This window comes from Zea mays, chromosome 1, assembly GCF_902167145.1.
Source record: "Zea mays cultivar B73 chromosome 1, Zm-B73-REFERENCE-NAM-5.0, whole genome shotgun sequence".
Taxonomy (NCBI): Eukaryota; Viridiplantae; Streptophyta; class Magnoliopsida; order Poales; family Poaceae; genus Zea; species Zea mays.
The window spans coordinates 298537919-298563949 of NC_050096.1; the positions used below are offsets into that span (position 1 = coordinate 298537919).

At 43.4% G+C, this 26031-nt stretch overlaps 1 protein-coding gene across 2 annotated transcripts; it reads right to left on the reverse strand.

Annotated features, from left to right (window-relative positions):
* Nucleotides 1-1345: 1345 nt before the first annotated feature.
* On the reverse strand, nucleotides 1346-23931 carry LOC103644232 (protein GLE1). Of its 2 annotated transcripts, XM_008667432.3 has the most exons (16): nucleotides 23762-23931; nucleotides 23442-23641; nucleotides 23188-23334; nucleotides 22953-23111; nucleotides 18349-18463; nucleotides 17426-17574; nucleotides 15944-16115; nucleotides 12487-12640; nucleotides 10748-10845; nucleotides 10500-10570; nucleotides 9829-9910; nucleotides 9017-9112; nucleotides 2600-2683; nucleotides 2228-2356; nucleotides 1962-2084; nucleotides 1346-1894 (listed from the first exon to the last, which is right to left on the reverse strand). In XM_008667432.3, coding segments are annotated over exons 2-16 (1803 nt in total). In that variant the 5' UTR covers nucleotides 23444-23641; nucleotides 23762-23931; the 3' UTR covers nucleotides 1346-1672. The 2 variants fall into 2 exon arrangements, with proteins under 2 accessions (XP_008665654.1, XP_035820316.1); XM_035964423.1 differs by having other exon boundaries at nucleotides 23442-23931.
* Nucleotides 23932-26031: the final 2100 nt, after the last annotated feature.

Genomic DNA, 26031 nt, shown 5'->3' on the forward strand with positions numbered 1-26031 from the left:
ACAGTTGCCTTCTCTTTTGACTTATGGCCGAAGTTGTCGCCTCGTCTGTCAGTGACAACATTATCTTTGTTGCTTGTGTATAGACGAAATGCTTTTGTACGCTGCTTTTAGCCGAAGCTTGGCTTCTTCCATCAGTGGGAAAATTCCTGAAATACACTTGTTAACGACAAAGCCACATGTTAATGTTAGATAACTGATCTTTGCCTAATGAGTGATCTTCGGCATATAAGGTCCCCAACAACTCCTAACATCCAAACAGAGCCTTAGTCTTCCTCATATATTTGAACATTTTTATCTAACGTCAAGTTAAGATTTTCTTCTCTAAGGGTTAGTTTGAAAACCCCATTTTTTTTTCAAAGGATTTCTATTTTTCTAAAGGAAATTAGTTTATTTTCCACTTGAAAAAATAAAAATCCCTTGCAAAAATAGAGTTCTCAAACTAACCCTAAATAACACATTCGTCCATTTGATACGGTTAATGATATGACAGCTAAAATAACATGCATATCCTTGAGACCTTCTATGTAGGGGTGGTAACATGCTCCAAATTTTACACTATAGAATATAAGTATGGAATCGAATTAGAATCAAGTTCTATTTTTATTTATTTTTAAACTAAATTTTATTAAGGGCTCGAGACATAGGGATCTTGATCCATTATCACCGTTAGGGTGGATAACGAGTCAGCTCGGCTCGTCCGAGTTCGAGCTGGCTCGTTAAGCTAACGAGTCAGCTCGACTCGGCTCGTTAAGTTAATGAGCCACAGAGTCAGCTCGACTCGTTTATGAGCTCGAGCTGACTCGTTTAGCTCGCGAGCCAGAGCAGAAAAATAATAATATGTACATAATAATTAATTTTTAGTTAATTTCAAACTAATTTAATAATAGAAAATAGTAATTATACTTATAGTTTTACAAACCACGTCAATATAACACCAAATTAGCATAATTCATCATTCATCAATTCATAATTCACATACATGTTCATCAGTTTAACTCATAATTATATTTGCATAGACCAATTTAACACATAAACATAGTTCATTAGTTTAACTCATAAACCATAGACACCTCACATACATATAACATGTTCATCAATTATTTCGTATGATATGCATATAGTTTTGTTTTGCTAGAATGTGGTAGTTCGTTTAGCTCGCGAGCTGGCTCGTTAACGAACCGAGCTAGAATGTCAGCTCAGCTCATAAAAAAATTCAAACGAGCTAATCCGAGCTGACTATGAACCGAGCAAGCCAACGAGCCACAAGCATTTCGTTCAGCCTTAACCACCGTGTCTATACATCAGCAACATGTAATGCTAAATAGGGAAAAAATAAATGGACATGTTGCCAAACAAGGAAAGCATAAATATCGTAAATATACATGTGAATTAAATTATGCCAATTTGATAAATGAAGAGTTAAAAATAAATAATCAATAATTTCAAACACTAAGGTAATAGCACGTACAAATAATATTCAATATATTTCATGCAGGGTCATCTCCTCTACGGTTAAGACTACAAATGTTGGGGAGATTTGGTACTGATTTCCTTGCAGGTCATCTCTACAAGGCTCGCTTGCGTTTCTGAAACACGAACAGCTCTTTCGATAGTAGTAGCTTATACGAGGTGCGCCCTTCAGAGTCAATCACACGATCTGGTGTTTTGAACTTTACATGAACAACTCTTTCGATAGTAATTGCTGGACGAGGTACTGCCCTTCTGGTTCCTCCAGGTAGATCTTGTCGTTCAGATAATTCTGTAGATTGTTGACAGCCTCAGCCTGCATCTTGTTGCCTTGTTCCTTCAAAGCCGGTAAAAAGTACCGTGAAATCACATATAGGATTTTCATGAACTGCGATCCATATTTCTTGTGAAGTGCAAAACCAGCCATCTGAAAAGCATAAGAACCCCGATTAACTAATGGCACGCAAACAGGAGGTCTTGAAGCAGATTCCTACCTTGAGGAAGGCGTGAAGGGCACAAGCAGTGGCTGTAGTAGCTGGAAGAGAATTGAGGAACATGGCGAGCCATTTCCATCCCTCAGCTAAGCCATGAGGATGGCGTACACCCTTGATTTCTGTCTGTAAATGAAGTTAGAGAGACAACTTTCTGTTCAATTGCAATAGGCCAGTATACTGGACAGAGGCTTATGTCTTATGAAAAATTCATTAATTCAGATAGAAGGTATAAAACAAGCACGGAACAAGAAAAGAAGTGCACACACTTGAATCATTGCCGCGTACAATTTGACATATGCAACGACATATGTTAGATAACTTTCAGTGCTCTCGAATTGTCCATTTTCTTCCTGGTAACCTATCAGTCTGTAATAATCTCTATTTCGTGCTTCTGCCTATAAAATTACAGATATCGTGAGAAAAAAATCCAAAGCTCGATACATTTATATAAAACAGTGGGTGACAGTATGTCACAGCATTTTGGTCCACAAATCTGCTGCATACAATTGTTAAAAATGCATTATAAATAATTCTGAGCATTGCTGTGTCTATTAGGGCGTTTTCTCATGGCATCCCATATAAGAGTCAGAAATAAACAAATTCCAAATATATTACAGAGTCATACCATGCAGACTTACATTTAAAGCATGCAAATGCTTTGGAACCGTGTATATGCAAACTCTGTTGAACTCAGCTAAAAGATAGTCCATTGCATCTGGTACCTGATCAATAAGATATATCAGATGCGGTTATGAAAGAAAATGTGTGATCTTAGAAATTTTTGTAAGTATACACCAGAAGATTTCAAGAGTACAGCAGCAAGTATCACGCGTCATAATAAATAAGAAATGCCTTCAGATTGGTGCTCTAGTGTTAATTAAATTATACTTCAAGCAAGATCACAAGTGTCAAGTGGCAAGTCATAGGAAATAGGTCATGTCATCTTGGCACATGGAAATGGAAGCAAAATTTTACAACACGGTTGGTGTCAGTATCATCAAGATCCATGCCTATATTCATAATTCTCACGAATTGGATGCAGAGTGTGGCCATATCATCTGGGTTTCACGCTTCCACTGCTCACTAGGTGCCTGGGTTTACGGATACATAAGATACACTTTGTCCAGCTCACATGTTCCATCTTTACCACAACACGATTTCATATAAGCTATTTGTGATCTGACCCGAGTACAGATGAGATCATGGGCGGAGCCAGGCCCGGCTAATCTAGGCACATGCCCGGGCTTCAGCAGCCCAGGATCATGCAGTGTCATGGGCATCATAGGGAGCGGTCACTCATGTGGGGCCGCACCTATGCGCGCCAAAAGCGAGAGGCCGCAGGGGGCGCTGGCAGCAGCGCGCGCAAGGAAGGCATGGCAAAGGAAAGTGACTGATTTGGTGGCTAAATTGATAGACCTAAATTGTAGGGGAGATAATTCCAATTAGTCACTTGCCTAATTAGTGATTGCCTAGTTCGTCAACCGGTGGCCTATATATAGGCCTGTACGCAGGAGACAAAGGAAGAAGGAATATATTATCAAACCAATCTCTCTCTCTTGCAATGACTCTCAAGCGCCTAGGGCTGCTACCCTAGAACCAAGCCTGCGGCAAAGGGTATAACCTCGCCGGAGAAGACAGCCACCCCCATGGACCGAAGGTCCATGACACCTGGTATCAGCTCCAGGTTATCCTCACCACCACCAGCCGCCCATCCCTCACCACCACCAGCCGCCACGCCATCAGCCGCCGCAACGCCCTCCCATCCGCCCTCTCCAACTCCAGATGCATTCACTCGGCTCGAAGAGAGTTTTGGCCGTTTCGCAGAGCAGTGGGATTAGTTCGTTGTGATGTTCCACCACTACAAGGAGAAGACAGAGAAGGAACTCCAAGCAGCGGTGCGGCTTCAGACGACAGCGCGAGGGTTCCTGGCACGTCGCCAGGTACAGTCCCTTCGTGGGGAGAAGCACCTTGATGTGGCCTCCAGGGCCACCCCATGGCCATCATCACATGAGCAGGCCGTGGTGCGCCTGCAAGCCGCAGTGTGCGGCTTCCTTGTTAGGCGGGCGGTGTGGAAGCTGCACTTGCTGATCAGCTCATCGCTGCACCAACTCGCAGCCTGCGCGCCCAACCACCGGGTCTCGTCTATACTTTTTGAACCCCCTGCAGAAGTCGAGATCTGGGTATGCAGCCCCCCTGCACGGCCGAAGAGGGTCGTCTCCTTCATTCGGGCACCTGCCTTGGTGCTGGACAGACCCAACATAAGAACGGGCTAGTTCCTCCTCCACCTTTCATCCAACGTGAAGGCCGCAGTTCAACTCTTTCCTTGGGATCCAGGAGGACAGGAGGACATAGCTGCAGTTCACATTTATATTTTAGTTTCACAATTATTTTGTATTTTCGTCTTAAATAATAAAGGTAAGCCGAGATGTAAAAGGCTTAACCTTAAGTCGTGTCAGGTAAGTCTATGGCAGCTCGAGGACGAGCTGGTCCTCAAGGGAGGGGGAGATGTCATGGGCATCATAGGGAGCGGTCACTCATGTGGGGCCGCACCTATGCGTGCCAAAAGCGAGAGGCCGCAGGGGGCGCTGGCAGCAGCGCGCTCAAGGAAGGCACGGGCGCTGGCAGCAGCGCGCGCAAGGAAGGCATGGCAAAGGAAAGTGACTGATTTGGTGGCTAAATTGATAGACCTAAATTGTAGGGAAGATAATTCCAATTAGTCACTTGCCTAATTAGTGGTTGCCTAGTTGGTCAACCTGTACGTAGGAGACAAAGGAAGAAGGAATATATTATCAAACCAATCTCTCTCTCTTGCAATGACTCTCAAGCGCCTAGGGCTGCTACCCTAGAACCAAGCCTGCGGCAGAGGGTATAACCTCGCCGAAGAAGACAGCTATCCCCATGGACCGAAGGTCCATGACATGCAGCACCTCCCAACCCTAGGCGCACAACCCTGCTCAGCCTCTCGGTCGCTCCACCGCAGCGCCTCTCCTCCGTCGGGCCCAGCCTGGCAGCCCACTCTCCCTCTACCTAGCGCCCTGGCAAGGGCCAGATTAGACGGTGCCGGTCGGGCGACCCCCCCCCCCCCAACCACCCACCCGTGAATTTGATGTCAATCTCGACCTAGATCTCGGTCGATCTAACATCCCCGGCTCGAGTGCCATGGGAACAGTTGGATCCGTCGCACGCTGCGGCACCAGGTCCATGAGCTAAGCATTCGAGTCCGGATCAATCCCCGGCTTCCCTTCAAACTCTTAGATCGATCTCTCATGTCCCAGCGGCTCACAGGGTTAGAACTTGAGGGCGTCCAAAGCAATGCTAGAGTTCTTGATTTCTTCAGCTGCTCGACGCCGGTGAATCTTCAAATGGAAGATTACGTTGTCAGTTCCATGGAAGTGCACTCACCATCCTTGAAGCACCCCAGCATACGATATTCTTTTATTCCAACTACTGCACCAGGATCTTAAAATGTCTGCTTCGGGTTCAACAAGAGTTGTCGTCGAGCTCCACTGCTCAAAAGCATGTCGTCATTAGAAGTTGCGACAATCGGGCTTAGTAATATGTGCGATGATCGATGTAGATGGGGTTTTTTCTTATGATTATGGCTATGCTGCTTGTGAGGGTGGTTATTATTATTACGGGCTTGACTAGTGTGATTGTGTGTTTCTGTAAGGTTTAATGGAGGCTACAAGCCTACAACTATGAGTTGTCGGCTTCAACTTAACTGGTATGCTTGCAGTTGCATCCCATTCAATTCCATCTCCTATTTTGTCTTGATCAATGCGCAATTTCTTTCGTAGTTACATCATCCATAAAATTCACACATAAATTGATATATGTGACCTTCCACAAAAGTTGTATGTATCCCAAACACAGAAATTGTATCAAATGTTCCTTTCGAGTCATCATATTTGACCTATTAAGGCCCATTAGGCCCATCCTATTGCTAAAGCTTGTTGGCCTCAGTATATACTAGAGTCCCTATGGACCGATTGTCATCAATCAATCCCAAGGTTAGTAACACGATAACAGAGCGGGTTAGGATTAGAATCCACACAAAATTTTCAGCCATCATTACGACCTGAATTTTTGTCGCCGTCACGGATGTCCTCTTCATCACCAGCGCATGTGCGGGTGTCCTTCACCTGCGTCTCTCCCCTACTGTCACATTCACGACTACAGCACGACCACCGTCGCGATCATCCTCTTCGTCACCATCGCCCCTGCGAGCGTCCTTCGTCTGTGCCTCTCCACTGCTGCCATCCGCACCCATGAATCCCGCTCGTCGCCGACGCATCGCCTGCGTGACCTTCATCTTCGACTGCTTCGACTTTGCCTCCACATGCTCGATCTTCTTCATCTGTCGTGATTTCACCTCCATGCGTTTGCGCTTCCACCTGGTCTTCATTCGCGCTTGTGGCGTCCATCCGCGCCCGGCATAAATCCTATGTCTTCCTCACATTCCTAATTCTTCATCTGTGACACAATCTTCTCCTATAACCACACTGAATGTTCTTATTACCATTACACCACCTTCCACTACCACATCATCTTCATCTTACTCCTCAAAACCACCTATACCCAAACCTACATTCACCGTTCTCGCTCTATCTCTACCGATAGTCCTAAGATCGTGTCCAGTAGTTTACCCAAAACACTGTTTTTGCATTGTTATGCATTGTAGATTGCACTGTTCGCAGAGTGGAGGTTGAATATGGGTATGGGGATGGGTAAGCTGCTAGAGATAGTCTAATGCAGAACCTTTCCACGTGCTGCTACAGTAATTGTCGAACCATCCTCTCATCATAAGGCTTCTAGTATCCCTGAGTGACAGCTTGATATGATTGAGGAATTGGTTGCTCTAGAACACACGAGTACATGGGATAATATTCCTTTACCCCCAAATATTGGCACCATCACATGTAAATGGGTATTCAGAGTTAAAACAAAATATGATGGTTCCATTGAGCGATACAAAGCTCGTCTTGTGGCTCGTGGTTTCCAACATACTAAGGGGCTTGATTATGATGAGACTTTTGCACCAGTTGCCCATTTAACTATTGTTCGTATTTTGATTGTTGTTGTAGCCTACCCCAACGTGCTTGGGACAAAAGGCTTTGTTGTTGTTGTTGTTGTTGTAGCCTCCTCTTGGACTATATCTCAGATGGATGTCAAAAATGCTTTTCTTCATGGTGATCTGCATAAAAAAGTTTATATATTGCATCCACCTCCTGTGTTGATGCTCCCTTAGAGCATGTTTGTCGTCTTCGTCGTGCCTTATATGGGTCTCAAAAAGGCCACTCGTGTCTAGTTTGAGAGATTCATTTCTGTAACCAAGGTTGTTGTTTTTTCTTCTAGTGATCATAATCCAGGCCTATTTATTCATACATCCCCAAAAGGTCGCACTATACTTCTATTATAGTAGATGACATGCTGATTATAGTTGATGATTCAGAGCATATTTCTCAACTCAAGAATCTTAGCAAGGAATTTCAGATGCCTGATTTGGGCACTCTTAGTTATTTCTTGGGTATTTAGGTTCTCCATATTCCAAAAGGTTTTTTATCTCTCACGGTCCAAGTAAATCCAAGATCTTCTTTATTGTTATGGAATTACTGATACACACACTATTGTGGCACCGATAGATATTCACTAGCAAAGTGCCCCTACGCTGCTACGGTTTAATTTATGTGAGTATAGAGTATAAAACATAAAGACATATGTGTTTTGTTAGTTAGGTAGGTGTGAATATGGGGTTCAAGCTAACAATTATGGTTCAAATCCCATTTGTGTATAATTTTAGCCTTTTACCATTTAATGTGGGGATCACGACGACGGTGGAAACCGTGGAACCATGGAAAGTGGTGCTTTATATAGTAGAGATTTGCGACTTGGTTCGACTAGTGGGACACCTCTAGAGGATTCATCTCGCTATCGCCATATTGTGGGCGATCTTGTTTACCTTACGATCACCATACCTGATATTGATCATGTTGTTCGTATTTTGAGTCACTTTGTATATGTCCCTATCTTAGTCCATTATGGCCATTTGCTTCATGTGCTGCGGTATTTATGAGGGACAAGATTAAGATATTTCCTATATGTTGTTGATACTTGATAGCCCTCTACAGCTTCATGCTTACTCCAATGTCACTTGAACAAGTGATCCTCTAATACAGGTTATTGTATTCTTCTTGGATCCTCACCTATTGCATGGAAATCCAAGAAGCAAGCAGCCAACTCTCGATCTAGTACTGAAGCAGAACTTCGAGCTCTTGCCACTAGTACTGCTGAAATTATTTGGCTGCGATGGCTATGGGTTGATCTTGGTGTCTCTTGTGACACTCTTACACCTCTTTAGTTTTAGAGTGACCTATTCAGTTTGGCAAGGATATGGATACTTAAAATACCTTTTAGCACTTAGTAATTGTTTGTTTGAATGTTACTACTCCCTCCGTCCCAATTTATAATTTGTTTGACTTTTTTGCACCAAGTTTGACAAGCTCGTCTTATTCAAAAAATTTGTGAAAAAAATGAAAAATTTAAAGCCATACTTAAAGTATATTATCTGCTAAATGGTATCACCAAGTTTGGCCAGAATGGAGAGAGTATTAGTTATTCCCTTAAAATCATTAGTCTATAATTGATTTGAGACTCTTAAGTGAACTTTAGAAGTTTATAACGGTGCCCAGGATTTAATTCCATGCTGGCTCCGCCACTGGATGAGATGGCGGTATCACTTCTAAGCTTCAAACTTAGCCAAAATAGAAGTCACGCACAATTGATTCTTCTCAAATAAGAAAAAAAAGACTTACCTACCAGAAACAAATAGTTTTAAGTAGCAGTATAAAACTAGTGACCAATATGATATGTGCTCTTGTGCTTTACTAAATATGCAGGATTTTCAATGTAGTATATTCAGAAAATTCAGGACAAAAGAATCTGTCAGCTACATTACAATGATAAGCACTAAGTTAACACCACAGTATCACTAATAAGTAATAAGAATTCAATAATACATGAGGACAAATAGTATTTTGAAGATGACAAGAACAAACCTGATTTGTGACTAATAGCATGACATATCCACACGCAAAGGCCAAATTTCCGAAGGTTCTGTCCTTTGTATTTCTACTCTTGACAATAGAAATAATCTGGAAAGCATAGTAGGTTAGTTTCATGAGTCAATAAATATTAAGGAAAATTTGATCATGCAAGAAAAAACAAACAGTAGGATTACTAAGCCTAGCTGGTATGGTAAGGCCAATAAATCCTAATGAGTAGCTAAAGATGTATACGCCTTTAGGCCCCATTGACAACTAAACAGGAAGGTACAGTCAATAGTAGAATACCCTTTGAAATAACTGAAGTTATGTTGCTAGCTACCAGTCCCTCCAATCCAATACACAAGACATTTAGACTTGTGCAAAATAAATAAGAGTCTCTGTGAAATGACCATGTGAATCATTGATCCTTCAATAAGTAACTAGGCAGGAGCCATGGAAAATGGAGATGCTACTAAAAGAGAACATTTACTGTGCCAAACCAATGGAAAAGTACCGCAAAGTGTAGCACAAAATTATAATTTTACGAAGAGTGGGGACTGGGGAAGGCAACTTATATTTTGGAACAGAGCAGTACAAATGCTTACAACCACATCATTTAAAATGTTCGCTCATGATAATATATATGACTGGCAATAACACATAGGCTGTAAGCCTGTAAGACTGTAACCATGCAATAAACACAAGTCACTAAAAATTTTCGAGTTACAAAAATAAATTGCACATTTCTGTGATATTCCACAACACAGAACACTGGCTATGCTACTAATTTAATGAAAAGGTTATAACAAATATAAAGTGTCTACCTTGTTTGCAAATAGACAACAAGAGATTGGACGGGGACAATCCTGTCCATCTAAAGCTTTAATAAGCTCACTAGCCCTTGCTCTGCACCAAAATTATATACAAGTTGAAAAGCAAATGCTCAGATAAGGTATACACCTCAATATTTCTGAAAAAACAGGCGATCACAATTTATTAACTTCACGTGTAACGAATGGTGATAGAAGTAGGATAAGTTGGCAAATGGCAATAAAGCAGAAAAAGAAACCGTGGAAGTATGCTCATGCACTGGTGGCACTAGGTCCAGGCAGTAGCCAAAAATGATCAAGCTGATTGTTTCAAGAAAAGGCCTGCTTCAATGCTATTTGCTATTGGGCTGCGAGGCGAAAAAAATCCATATAACAAAAAACCATTTAGCTAGTTTACTTTAATGACTTAAATCATCATGGAACGATGCATGGTGGTCATAAGGAACAAAATGTAGCACCCGCCAAGTTTGAAATTGGATTCAAAAATAAGTATTACAAAGGCATATTGTTAAACTGTCTATCATACTACAAACAAGCACTTAACCTTATGATTCATGAATATATATAATTTCCATAATCAACTCGGTTTACAATTTGTCACGGTAGCGTAGCTTTCAGGTACTTTATATAAACATATCCAAGTTAAGCTGTAGCATTAAACTCACCTGACACTATCAGTAGTTGGCATAAGTTTACTTATGGATTTGGCAATTTGTCGGTCATATTTGCTGAATTCCTGCATGATATGATGTCGGCCAGAGTACAAGTTAGCAACATACTCATTTATACACCAAATGGTAAGTCATGGAACACAGGAGCAGTCATTAGTCATCAGAATTAACGAATCAAAAAAACAACAGCAAGTTTTGAAAAACTGCAATTAAATATTAGAAGTTTCAGCAGTAAATAAGACCTTGTTGTGATGAATGTTTTCTGGCACTTGATTCTGTACTAATGCATACCTCCGTGACTCTGCTTCTAATGCATATTTAACGCCAAAAACTTTGATGTCTACCATGAAAGAACCAAGTTATTAAAATATACAACAGACAATTACAGAAGAAAATAAAAGAGGCGCCTATGGCGGCCAGTAACAGGCATACAGAAACCCATCCATGTCTAAAGAAGAACCTAACACAAATAACCACAATGCTAGCTAACTAGCAGGGATGCCTGGAATGGGGGCGGTGAGCAAAGACAACTTTTTTGCACCAGCCATCTCCCATAGGTGAACCTCCAACTCAACTCTTCTAATAGCATCAGCAATACTGGGGTTCTTATTATCAAAAACACATCCATTGCGTTGCTTCCATAAGGTCCAAACTCCCAGGATGACTAGAGAATTGAGGCCGTCCTTTGCAATTCCAGAGACTTTGATACATAACTTTCTCCACCATTCAAGAAAAGCACTATCCTCAGATTGGGGGGCAAGAAACTGCAGGTTCACTTGAAGAAGCAATTTAAACCAGAATTCACGAGCAAAAACACATCCAATCAACATATGGTCCAAGGTTTCTTGATCCTGGTCACATAGTGGACATCTCTCTGGATGGTCCATACCCCTTTTCTGCAGTCTATCTGCCGTCCAAACCTTCCTGTGTGCGACCAACCACATAAAAAACTTGGTTTTTGGAGGAGCCCAAGATTTCCATATTCTATGAAAAGGCTCAAACTCAGAAGATCCCAAAAAGAAACCCCTATATGCTTAATATAATATCGCGCAGTTCTCCTGCGCTTTCGAGAAAAAAAAAATATACAACAGACAAGTAGTGTAGCTGGGGAATAACAACGTTTGTAAGTTATGATATACTTCATACAAATACAGAATTGTCAGTGTTTTACAAGTGTATAGAGAGGATATATGTGCAAATAGCACCAGAACTTCCATTTCCCTCTATTTTTGGGTGTGTGCTTGCATAACGACATTTGACACTGGTGCTGCAGAATACTTAGCAGGATTTCTTAGATTCTGGGAAATTGTATCTTTGATACTTGATAGAACAAGCTTGCATTTTGCATATTTTGTTATCTTGTAGCTAGATCCTAGAATAAAAAGATATGGCAGAATGACTGATGCCAGTACATAACTCCAGCCTAATAAAAAAAGGGGCGTACCCGGTGCCGTAGGCTTCCCGCACTGTGCGGAGTCTAGGGAAGGGTATCTTTAAGCGCCAAGCCTTACCCGCATAATATGCAGAGGCTGGGGCTCGAACCCGGGACCTTCCGATTACAGACGGTAGGCTCTAACACTGCACCAGGCCCGCCCTTCACATAACTCCAGCCTAATAAGTAATAAAAATAGGGCAAGGTTGGTAAATGCACAGGCTGAAGATATACTTCACAGTGTAGAAGATAAGTTAAAAATGACTTCTAACATAGGAAGTTAAATGTTCGAGAAAATAAAATGGAAGTTAGAAAATGATGAATGGGTTTTCAGACGATCATAGGTATTGCACAATTACAACTCCAGTTTCTGTAATCACAAAGTGGTACTGATTCCTTTCAAAGGATTTCAGTACGAATGAGATTGGATATGGACATATGGTACAAAGGAAATATATCTATTATGAAAACCAGTAAACAACTTTAGAACAGTAGTACAGAGAACTACAGATATTAAGTTTGCACATCAGTTCTTTAAACAAGGAGTACCTGCAATATTATTCTGCAAATCTGGACTAGATTGGGAAGTTGCTGCTGCATCTCTCAATTTAGCAGCCTGCTTTTCTGCCGCTTCCTTTTTAGCAGCCTCAAATGCTGTTTTTCGCGCTTCAGCTGCTAACTTTGCAGCTTCCTTCTGCCTAGCCTGCATCATAGTTGATGACCTTTGTTAGCTACAATGGCCTTTAAGAGACAAGTAGACTACAAGTAAAGCAAGACTGGTGGTAAGAAAATCCACAAAACAAAGAGCAATAGGAATAGCTTTGGGGGGATAGATGCAATCAAAACTAATGGAACCCAAAACATTATTCTGATCAATATAAAATCCACTCCAATAGTATAACAATGAACTAGTAGTCTCAAAGATCCTAGGCCCCCAAAATCCAAATCGTGTAGTTATGTGCAGAAAAAAGATCACTTGAAACAATGAATCTCCATGGCAAGATAAATAAGCATTCCGGTAAGCACATGCTGAACTTGCACTTTACGGCCTGCTCTTGTCATCAAATCTGCTTTCCAACCCGGGAGTTGATCAGCAATTCTATCCACAATAGGCTGCACCTGATCCTTGGTGAGATTTTTCAGGGACAAAGGCAGCCCCAGGTATTTACACGGAAAGGTTGAGATGCCACAAGGGAGAAGATCCTGAACCATTTCCAACTCCACATCCCCACACTGAATGAGATAAACATTAGACTTTTGTTCATTGTTGCGGAGACCTGAAGCTTCCCCAAAAAGATGTAAGATATCTAGAGTTATAGCAATATCCGCTGCCGAAGGGTGTAAGAAAAGTGCCACATCATCTGCATACATAGACACCCGATGCAGAGGTTTTCTGGGGGAAAGATCCAAGAGCAGACCTGCATGCTCAGCTCTGGAAAACAATAGACCAAGAACATCCATTACTAGAATAAAAAGCATGGGGGAGAGAGGATCCCCTTGTCGGAGTCCTCTTCTATGTTCAATATGTCCTCCTGGAATGCCATTCAGAAGCACCTGAGTGCTAGAGGAGGAAAGAAGCCCACAAATGATGTCCCTCCAAATCTGTCCAAAACCAAGATACTTCATAACTTCGATGAGGAAAGGCCAAGAAACCGAATCAAAAGCTTTAGTAATATCAAGCTTTAGGAGAAGACGTGGCCTTTTCTGTTGATGGAAAAGTCTAGCCGTTTGTTGGACCAACATAAAATTATCCTGAATGAAACGTCCCTTAATGAAGGCACTCTGAATCGGAGACACCATACCATTCAACTTTTGACTTAACTGATTGACCAATAATTTTGTAATCAACTTTGCGGCACTATGCACTAAACTGATTGGCCTAAAGTCTTTGACATGCACGGCCCCATCATGCTTTGGGATTAAAGTAATGTAGGCCGAGTTCAGCAAGCCAAAATTGTCAAACTTCCTGTTCCAAACCGCAGCAACTACAGCCATAAGGTCCATCTTGATAATGTTCCAACAGGATTTATAGAAGCGCCCAGTGAAACCATCGGGACCTGGGGCCTTGTCATTGGGTAAACTCCTAATTGTATTCCAAAGTTCAAGTTCTGTAATAGGCTCATCGAGGTGTGCAAGATTGAAAGTTGGCATGTGCAATGCCTCCATATTAATAGTCTGCTCCCTATCCCCACATTCTCCAATTAGCCTGGCGTAGAAACTGTCCATCATAACTGCTTTATCATCATGACTAGTGAGAATCTGATCTCCATTCACCAGCTGTGCAACAAAATTCTTCCTTTTTCGATGTCGAGAGTGCATATGAAAGAGTTTGGTGTTAGCATCCCCCTCTTTAAGCCAAGAAATCCTCGAGCTCGATCTAGCAATGGTCTGTTGAAGTGATGATAAAAACAGGGAATGTTTTTTCAGCAAATTACTTAACCAGATTTCAGCCAAGGATAAAGATCTGCTATCCTGCGCTATTTCTAGTCTATGCAGAATTTCCTTTGCCAAAGCCAACTGAAGCCTCACATGTCCCACATGCTTCCCACTCCAAGAATGCAGCTTCCTAGCTGTGGCTTTTAATTTCAAATTCAGAGTCATGAAAGGGCAGTTTACAGCTGCCACAGAATCCCAAACCTCCTGGACAACATCCTGGAATCCCTCCAAATTGGACCAAAATGCTTCAAAACAGAAACGTCTTGACAAAATTAGAAGAGGTTTCCTTTGGAGAGGGCGCAAGGAGGCCAGAGGTGGTCACTGCCTGGTGGTCTGGGGCAGAGTATGTAGACCCCTCCAGCTGGGTGGTCTTGGCATTTCTAGTCTCAAAAAACTTATCTGGGCCCTGCGCATGAGATGGCTTTGGCTCCAAAAGACTGAGCCTAACCGACCTTGGTGCAGCCTTCCTATCCAGGTTCCAGATAAAGCAAGGGCTTTCTTCTCGATGGTGGACTTCAAAGGTTGGTAATGGGGCTAATACTTTGTTCTGGACTGATAAATGGATTCATGGGCAGAAAATTGCAGATTTGGTTCCTAGATTATTTGATATCATTCCGAAAAAAATCACTAACAAAAGAACGGTTCAGGAGGCGTTGACAGATAGAAGATGGATTGCTGATATCACAGGATCACTCTCGGTGGGAGTCTTATTGGATTATCTTCATCTCTGGAATTTGATTTCAGATTTTGAGCTGCTGCCAGACATAGAAGATAAACATACATTTAGTATTGCTGCAAATGGGGCTTATTCTGCTAAGGCTGCATATGATGGGTTGTTCACCGGGTCTGTGCATTTCGGTCACTATGAAAGAGTTTGGAAAACTTGGGCCCCCTCTAAATGCCACTTCTTCCTCTGGCTAACAGTACTAAATAGATGTTGGACAGGAGATAGGTTGGCAAAGAGATGACTTGATCATCCGGAGAAATGTCCACTTTGTGACCAGGAATCTGAAACTTTGGATCACATTTTGGTTTCTTATGTTTTTGCGAGAGAATTCTGGTTCCGGCTGATGTGCATTTTCAGACTACAAAATCTGGCTCCTACTCCTAGTACGGTGTCTTTTATGGGATGGTGGGAGATGATTGATAATGGTTCTGGAGATATGATTATGAGGGGTGTCAACTCTCTTATTGCCTTGGGAGCCTGGATTATCTGGAATCATCGGAATCGAATTGTCTTCGATGGAATTTCCCCTAGTGTTTCTGCAGCTCTTTGTCAGGCAAGGGAGGAACAACAGTTGTGGGAAATGGCAGGAGCTAAGGGTCTCTCCTTTCTTGCCGCAACCATCCGGGGCACCTAGCTGCCTGCTTTATCGCTGAAGGGTTGTAATTGTTTATCATGGATTGTTTGTTTTTGTTTTATCTTTTCTTTTGTTTCTTTTATCCTCCTTAGGGGAGGTCTTTTGTACTGGGGTCTATTTTGGACCCTCTTTTCCTTCTACTTAATATAATGATGCGCAGCTCTCCTGCGCTTTCGAGAAAAAAAAACAATGAATCTGAGCAAACAGACCTCTGCTTCTTGCTGGGCTCTTTCCTGCCTTAACTTTTCTTCCTTGACAGCTTGCTCTTTTCTTTTAGCTTCTTCAAGAGCTGCATCATCTCTTATTCGACGTTCAACAATCTGGGATTTTTGTTCATGATCCCTTTGGACCATAGATAAGTGCTTATCGAGTACTTCTGCCCTACAAGAAAGCAATAAGGTAACATAATACTGAAGACAATAAAAACATTGTCAATGAAGTACTACAAAGTTGCAGTATGCAACACAACTCATTTGAATTTGCTTTTATAACCCATCTTTTAGAGACAATATACATGGTAGAATGTTCTGTCAATTTTCCTCGTTTCTTTTTGTAGCTAATAGAACGGTACCAATCTCATGAATGAATGAACCACACTTTGTAATGCATAATTAGAAGGGACTAGAAGGACAGGTCCGATGCAGTGATGAGAGCTGTAACACTAAGTCACTAGTCACGGGTTCGAAGCAGCCTCTCCACGTTTGCAGGAGGAAGGCTTACCACGGTTTATCCCTTCCCCAGACCCCACCGATGTGGGAGCCTCCGGCACTGGGTCTACCCCTTTATAATTAGGAGCTGGCCCAATATCAGTGTATCACAAATGTTTGCAATCGGAGAGAGTATAGACTATGAGATCTCAACTAAAAAGTTTGAAAAAATAGTAAGCATAGTCTGAAAGGATAATTTAAGAATGTGAGAATCAATTGCTAACTTTAAACAACACAATAGACACAAATTCCACAACAGTGCACAAAGCCAAGGAATCAATATGATAGTGTCATAACAAATCAAAGATAACTCATAACAAAACGTCTCCTAAAATAATAAAACACAACTACTGCACAGTGCTCTTGAAATAAAGTAAGTGGCACTTATATTTCTTATAACTAAAACACACACATCCCGGCTAAGAGGGATATAAATAGAAGTATTCAACAGATCAATGAACTCAAAACCTTGGTGATGTTATCACTTATCAGAGTGAAACCTCCAATCAATCTAATAAATGTAACATATATGTATGAGAATTTTACATGTAGGTACGGCTTATCTTCAGGTTGTGTAAAGAAGTTCACTGAAAGCAAGTTCTAGCGGCTATTGTAATATATCCGTCCCTTTGGAACAGAAATAAATTAAATTTGCAGAAGGCCATGAATGTCATTTAGACATTTACCATGAAACAGAATTGCATGCAACAAATGGAGGTAGATTAACTTTAAAGGGTGATCAGCACTCTAAAACAATGCAGTAAGCGATTAGGTCAATACTGACAATAACAGGTACCAAAAAAAGAGACACCACCACTATGAAGCTCACTTTGGATACAGATGTTGGAATAGTACAAGAAATGCTTTGTGCCTTAAATGCTGCGCACTGAAACAAATGTAATGTTTCTCTGCTATTTAAAAAAAAACTACAGAAATTGCAATGGAAACTTCAAGAAATGCAAGAGACATCTAGAAAATCCATACATTCTTCTCTGGAAGTGTACATCAAGTCTTCTGTCGATCTCTTTTCTTGATTCTGCATATTTCTGAAGTCGGGCAAATGCAGAAATGGTTCTATGGATTTCATTTTGGTGGCATACCTCCAACAAAGCTAGCTTACTTCTAACTTCTTCCTGAAGAACAAATATCATAAATGATGAAGAGAAGCATTATAAGTAGATAAACAATGGGGTCCAAGAATGGTCCATCGTTTTAAAGCAACGCAAGAGAACGCTGTAATTGGTGGGATGCCAATGTTATTCTATTGTCCAATAAAAACAATGCCATCAGTGGACCTAGTGCCCTGCCCTTTCATATTTTCGAGTTTCAACAGTAGTCTGACCTATTTCACCTAGCTTGAAAACATTTTAAACTCCTGGAGAAGTTAAAACCCAACAGTTGTATGGAACAGGCATATCAGCATCTGCTAGATGCCTAGAAGAGTGATATAATGTGGTGATGACCTAACATGAGTAAGATTGCTTCCCTGCTATCTTACTTCTTGGGCCTCAGTCTTTTCAACTTTGACATAAAATAATGCTGCAATTGAATAGTATGCTCAAATCAATAACGAACTAACCAAGCTCTTCTTTTCTACATGCATACCAAGATGCAATTTATGCTCAAAACCTAGAGCTGTTCGTTTATTCATCCATACAAGTGTGAAGTATCCAGAAAGCACTGAAAGAACCAAAGTGCTCCATTCAAAATCTATTGTAGTATAACTTTAGCCGGATGGACATAAAATAGCATGTGCAAGCATCCATATTCCATAGCTTAAATCAATAAAAGGAATTAAACATAAAATAATTTTATTATGAACCTCAATTGCAATAAGGACACAACCAAGTCCAATGGTTTATCACAAAAATACGCAGGCAAAACATTATAAAATGATCGGTACACACTTGAACTTTTAGATGATGCTCGCTTTCAAGCTCAAGAAGAATGCTCTTCGCTAGGTCCCTTTTCTCCATTAAGTTGTATGGGGTAACTTGGCCATCTAATTCATCCTCTGAATCACTGCAAAGAAATGAAAGGAACATAACTATAACAAATTATAGAATGGATAAAGTCACCAGGGAAGCTTCTGCAGTTTTGGAAAGGAGAAAAAACACATGTTACAGAGAATACTCAATGGTCCAACGGGATCCTTATGCTTTGTAGTTTGTCCTAAGACAGAAATTGCCTTCCTTATTGTTGAACGCTAAAAAGAGCAGTGCGGACGGTCCGGCCCTAAGGCCGGACGGTCCGCGGTGGTGGCGCGGACGGTCCGCGCGTGCGCAGAGTCAGTTAGGGTTCCTATTTCTCGCGGGATTTGTTACCTAAAACCACGGGATTAACTCGGGAAACAGTTTGAAGCGGATCCAGGCCTCCCCCTTTATATAGATGAAGGGCTACGGCCGATTGAGCCCCCACCAATCGATCAAATCAAGTCTATTTCTCGTTTTTATCTTATGCAATTAGGAGTAGTTCTAGTCTAGTTCTAGTTTAGCCTCTCAATCTCCAAATTCTCCGCTTCTCTTCGACTCTACGTCGATTAGAGCAGTCTAGGTCGGTCTGCTCGAGCCTAGACATCACCTAGGATCTCTCCTCCCCGACGGGGTCCCTCCCGGAAGCGAGATCCAGGCGCCGCCGGCGACCTTCACCACGCCCTGTGCACGCGCGGACCGTCCGGCCCCAGGGCGAGGACTATCCGACCGCCAGGCAGGGAACCCAAGCCTCTGTTCCAGGTCGTGGACCGTCCGGCCCCTGGTCGCGGACCGCCCGCGCCTCTGCAGAGGGCACCACCGCCGGTTCGTGTTGAGTGATTGGCGCCCCCCAAAAGGCACCAACATACTTTTGGCGACTCCGCTGGGGAAGGTGTTTAGATCTACTAAAAATCAGGCCCTCAAATGGCCGGTTCTAAAGATCACACCGATATCTCCCCGGACAATATCCTGAAGCCGGCTGTTGAAAGTCTGACGCCCGATGAGCAAGAGCAATACGAGGACTACATGCGTCAAGCGAAGGAGAAATTCTTATCACAATACACAGTGGATCGCCATCAGAAAGTTGTCAAACATGGAGAGACCGACGTCGCATCTCTTCTATCTTCGCTTCAAGTCCCCAACGTAAGTAAACCCGACGACATCCAATTTATTAAACAGTATGTAGATCATCAGCAGAATCAAATGAAACAACAGATTGGAGGGTTAGAAGAGTCAATTAGAAAATTAACGCATACGTTGGAGAAGTCCGTTGCTCCTAGTTTTCCATCATATGAGACTAGTAACAGGATATCTATGTCTAATACATCGGCAACAAATGGGGATTTGTAGCCCCAACCATTATATGGTATATGCCGATGAACTCATATCCAGGGCAAGTACCACCGCCGCCATCCCTGCTTGGTAGATCGGCGCCCCTGAACACGGTCGGACCGTCCGAGCTTCTGCCCGGACCATCCGGCCCATACACGGACCGTCCGGCTTGCTCTGCCGGACCGTCCGGGGCCGCCCTAGGACTGCCGCCGTCCCTGCTTGGTAGATCGGCGACCCTGGACGCGGTCGGACCGTCCGACCCTTACGAGGACCGTCCGGCTTTCTATGCCGGACAGTCCGGGGTCGTACCAGGGCTACCGCGTGGCGCCCCAATAATGGCGAACACGACCGGCCAGTTCGGATGTACCACCGTACAAACCGGATACACATATGCAGAACCTGCTGTTGCACACCACGCACCAAATTATTACACACCACAGCAGCAATATGTTTCGCCCTCTACATATTTAAACCATAATGCACCATACAATCACAGACCGATCAACACTATCGATCGGTCACGGCAAGAAGGTCGGTATACTAATACCCGACCAAATGAGCCCCACAGCCCAGGATCCGGTGGTCTACCACCGGGTGCAATGGAGAAAATTAGGGAAGAGATGACTGAACTATTTCGAGATAAGTTCGGAGTTAGTGTAGCCAGAGTAGGGCAATCATACCAAAAGCCATATAATCACCGGTTTGACACTATCCCATATATCCACAAGGGGCAAGGATACCGGAATTTTCTAAGTTTTCTGGTGAGAATGGGAGAAGCACATACGTGACATAGGCCAGTTCCTAGCACACCTAGGCGAATTGGCTGATGGAGAAGCATTTCGTGTTCGGTTATTTTCTTTATCCCTTACTGGTACCGCTTTTGCATGGTACGCCGCCCTGCCTCCTAATTCCATTAATTCCTGGAATGAGTTAGAAAATAAATTTCATGAACATTTCTTTGTCGAGGAATATGAATTAGGATTAGCTGACTTAGCTTCAGTCCGACAAGGACGCGAAGAATCGGTTAATGATTATATCCGGAGGTTCCGGGACACTAGAAACCGATGCTTTCGAATCCATGTTGCAGACAAAGAGCTAGCAGGGCTAGCTTTTAATGGGTTGATATCCTACTTAAGAGACAAATTAGATGGGACCCAGTTCTTTTCGATAGCCCAGCTACATCAGCGGGCTTTAGCCTGTGAAAGCTGATTTAAAGAGACATCAAAATCGGCCGCCCGTACTATACATCTAATAGAGCGTGATAGTTCAGATGATGAATCCGCAGATGTATATACCGCTGAGTTTATTTGGCCAACAAAGGCCAAATCTTCAGCACGTTCTTCCTTACAGTCGGTTCAAAAGAATCGGCAAGAAGAGATTAAATTTACCTTTAATGTTGCCAAATGCGATAAGATATTTGATGAGCTACTTAAAAATGGCAACATTAAATTAACTCATAATATCCCTCCTATAGATGAATTAAAGAGACGTGCTTATTGTAAGTGGCATAATTCTTTTTCTCATGCCACCAATGGCTGTAATGTTTTTCGTCGATAGGTACAATCGGCCATAAATGAGGCCGATTGGCTTTTCAGGAAATGCAAGTGGACACACAGCCATTTCCTGTTAATACAATAGATGTCGCATGCGAAAAGGTCTTAGTTCGGCCCGAAATGGCCGATAAAAGCAAAAGCAAAGACATCATCATTGACGATCCTCGCGCGTCAAGTATATCGCAAAAGGAGATTGCTCGAAAGGCTCCTGACGATAAGGCTAAAAAAGTCCGGAGGCACCGGGGGGCAGGCACAATTAATGAGCCAGGCACGACAACCTGGCTTGAGCATCATAAACGGTATGGCACCTACGTGCGGACGGTCCGATGCTCAGACAGACAGTTCGGCTAACTCTGCCGGACAATCCGCCTATGGCCAAAGGCACCAGCCTCCACACAAAGTCTTAAAAGGGAAAGAGACGCAACGGCAAAGCACATATGGTCGGCTGATCAAAACTGACTCTACTTTTGATCAGTTGCTCTCCAAGAATGCTAGCAAGAAGACCGTTCTACGTGATCGGTCAACGAAGAAACCTCGGTCACCTGCTAAAACAAAACGGGTAAACAAAACGACCCGAAAGGCGACACAACAAGCATCGCCGATTCATCCTATGAGACCAGGGTACTTTCCACCCGTTTACTCATCGTCGGTATATTATCCTGTTCAAACATGGAATGGTACGATGATGAATCCATGGTATATATATAGTCCCTTTGTCTATCCAGACTGGGGGCACCTCCATTCTATTCCTTTTGATCCATTGACCAAATGATCATGGCCGAGAAGGATACAATTTGAAACGGCCTTTATACATTGGTGCTTTATTGAATGATCTCCATGTTGAAAAGCCGATGACTTACATCAGGTTTAGTTCATATGCTTTTGGTTTGTCAACCTTCACCAAAAGGCAGGGGGGCATATGTTGAACGCTAAAAAGAGCAGTGCGGACGGTCCACGGTCCGGACAGTCCGCGGTGGTGGCGCGGACGGTCCGCGCGTGAGCAGAGTCAGTTAGGGTTCCTATTTCTCGCGGGATTTGTTACCTAAAACCACGGGATTAACTCAAGAAACAGTTTGAAGCGGATCCAGACCTCCCCCTTTATATAGATGAAGGGCTACGGCCGATTGAGCCCCCACCAATCGATCAAATCAAGTCTATTTCTTGTTTTTATCTTATGCAATTAGGAGTAGTTCTAGTCTAGTTCTAGTTTAGCCTCTCAATCTCCAAGTTCTCCGCTTCTCTTCGACTCTACGTCGATTAGAGCAGTCTAGGTCGGTTTGCTCGAGCCTAGACATCACCTAGGATCTCTCCTCCCCGACGGGGTCCCTCCCGGAAGCGAGATCCAGGCGCCGCCGGCGACCTTCGCCACCCCCTGCGCACGCGCGGACCGTCCGGCCCCAGGGCGCGGACCGTCCGGCCGTCAGGCAGGGAACCCAAGCCTCTGTTCCAGGTCGCGGACCGTCCGGCCCCTGGCCGCGGACCGTCCGCGCCTCTACAGAGGGCACCGCCGCCGGTTCGTGTTGAGTGATTGGTGCCCCCCAAAAGGCACCAACACTTACAATTATCCCTCCCGCTACAGGTAGTTAATCCAGAAACCATGACACAAATTCTATGGAAACAGCAATTACATGTACCCAGTTGTAGATCAAAATTCACCTTGATTGGAGATCGTTACACGAGAACCTTGCTCCTTTAGCCATGAGAGCCCGGGACTTCCCAGCACTTGTACCATCGTCTTCATCTTCTAAGTCGTCTTCGTCGTAGCCATCAACCCGCATCACAAATGCCTTCTCCCTCGTACCGACGCCGTTAACCCTAAATTGACCAAACAAAACTAATTCAACCTCATGGGACGGCAAATCACTAGAGCCAGACACAAGCGAGAGATTACCAATGGGGCGGCTGCTTCAGGGGCGTGGGCGGCGCAGCGCGGCGGGTGGCGTCTAGCGCGTCGAGCTCGGCGAGCACGTCGCCGAGCGTCCAGCTCGGGCGCGGGTCCAGGTCCCTGGGGCAACGCAGCTCCACACGCTCGAAGCCCCTGCGGCGGGAGGCAAAACCGAGAGGGGGGAACAGGAAACACGTCAGTCACAACGAACACCAACGGAAGGGAGAAGGCAAGCTGATGAGACGGCAGAGTGGGATTACATCGCGGCCGTCCCCGTCGCCGCGGCCCGATCGCAGGGAGGTGACCCTAGGTGGCCAGGGCTCCGGCCTTGGTGCGCCTCGCGTGAGATGCACGCTTTGACACAGGCCGGAACCTAAACAGCGCAGGAGCGGAGCAGGTTGCCGGGTGCGCTTTTCAAATCGATCTTATTAACTGAAAGGAACCCCCCGATGGATTGAAGCTGAAGCAGGCAAGTAGGCGAAGTAGCGCGCCGTGATCAGATCATCGGCGAAACCAGCAAATGAAAACGTGTAGGTGTAGCAAATTCGTAGCGACGGCGGGACAGGGACGGTGGCGTCACCTATGCGATGGCCGGCGGCCGCGGCGTCGCTTGAATCGAAAGGGGTGATATGAATCGACGGCGAGGGGATCGGCGGTGCCGCACCGCAGAGGGAGAGCGAGAGGGAGAGCTTGCCCGCTGGCCGCTAGAACTAGAAGCGGGGGGCTTGAGGTTTTTTGACGTTTGAGCCCGAAGGAAGGAGCGTGTGGGGATGGCCGAATGGGCCGGCGGATAGCTGGGCTAGCCATGGGAAGGGAGGCTGGGCCTCGACCCTCTTGTGTGAATTTTCAAGCTAATTGGCAAACTGGACGGTTCCTGCTAAAAGCAGTAGCTAATTGAATTTAAGCCTTTTTGACATGGTTTTCAGAAACTATTGCTAAAAAATGAATAATTCTTCTCACGGCGAAGCATCCTTGTTTCAACTTCTTTTCGCACAGGTATTTTTTTTTTGCATATGGAGTCAGATCATAGTCCATTTGAGCCGATGTTGGCGTCCATGACAAAGAAAAAGGATCTAGACGACATCTTTAATGAGGTGTTTGAATGCACTAGAGTTAATTGTTAGTTGACTAAAAAGTTACTGGTGAAATTAGTTAACTAATAAATAGCTAGCTAACTATTAACTATTTTATTAAGAATAACTAATAGCTGAACTATTAGCTAGAGTGTTTGGATGTCTCCGACTAATTTTAGCCGCTAACAGTTAGCTCTAGTGCAATTAAACACCTCCTAAGACCATTCACCATTCTCAATAGATATAGTTTATCGTAATGTTTCCAAGATTGCCTTATTAATATTTAGCTATATAAAGTTTCATCCCTTAAAGCTTTCTCATATCTCTCTTTATTAAATTACATGACATATTATCCTATTTATTTATCTGGCATGCCATTTAATAAGAATAAATCAGTCACTAAGAACGGTCTAAAGTTTAGATACCTAAACATTAAAATTGAAGACTATAGACCCAAATAAAACAATCATACAAATACAGAGTCTAGGGCCCTATCTAACGACCAATGTTAAAACTGAGTAAAAAAATTATATTGCAATTATCATTGTCGCACTCGCCTTCTTGACGAGCGTCCTAACACTCGACAAAGTCTGCCGAATGTTACACTCGGCAAATATTTTATCAGCAAAAGATTTTTTTACCCAATATTTTTCTTGTGCACTCGGCAAAGAATCTCTATACCTAACGTTAGAAAAAAGCACTTAGCAAAGAAGCCGAGTATCGAAAAACACTCGGCAAAGAAGTGTTCCCGAGTGTGTGCTTTTTACACTAAGCAAAAACTTCTTTGCTGATGTCAAAAAAAAAACACTCATCAATCACTTGGCACTCGATAAAGAGCCGAATTCTGATAGTGTACGTACTAAATCAAGTTATAGTTCATGTTGCACATATGTCAAAAAAACACTCATCAATCACTTGGCACTCATCAATCACTTGCCCAAGCTCGTTCGAGAGTGCAAGGAGGCAGGTGCCCCGAGCCCCTGATAAATGGAGCTAGTGACTATGCTATAGTGTTGATGAGGGGAGAAGGGAAGGGGGGAAAAGAAGAAAATAAAAAAACATGTCACGTGATGTTCACTAAAAAAGAACCACAAAGTCACACGTATTGGTGCTTATTTGAATAACGTTTACCTCTGGCTCTCACGAATGAGTCGTACAAAACGAACTAGTAAGAGTTTAAAACTGGTTTTCAATGAAAAACCATTTCAAAAGAACTACAACTTTCAAAACGTATTCAACTCTCGCATATGGAATGTAGGGATCTTAAGACCGTCTTCAACATATTCGTAAAGGAGTCACAACCCTATATAGAGAGATAATCTGATGTGTACCTTGTACCCATACTAGGGGCACCCTAAGTCCCTAAGATAGACCCAAGAACTCACTAAAGATAAGATACATGCCAACAAAACATGGCCTTCAACCATACAAAAACATGGTCACCACATGAGTCACGACCTCTCGTCCTTCTACGATCTCCTGGAAACATCCTCCTACGATAGATCCTTCTTGGACCAAGAGAACACCTCAGGTAGTCTCTCCACGCTTGCTTCATGGTCGAAGGAGATGACACATCAAACCCGGTGGGGCATCCTATGTGGGAACAACACACCCTTGAGTATTGAGTAGAAGGTAGATACTTGCGGGGCCGCACATATCAACACTTTAGGCTGGACCTGAGGATGAGTTTGAATCGATGGTGACGCGAAGTCCGAGACTCCGAGTTCAAGTCGATGCCATAAGATTATGCCGACCTAGATTTGGCGAGTTGCAGACT

Coding starts and splice junctions, on each gene's coding strand:
- LOC103644232 (XM_008667432.3), bottom strand. Junction 10,571..10,747: donor AAAACATTCATCACAACAAG/GTCTTATTTACT, acceptor CATATCATGCAG/GAATTCAGCAAATATGACCG. Junction 9,911..10,499: donor CCAACTACTGATAGTGTCAG/GTGAGTTTAATG, acceptor ATTTTGGTGCAG/AGCAAGGGCTAGTGAGCTTA.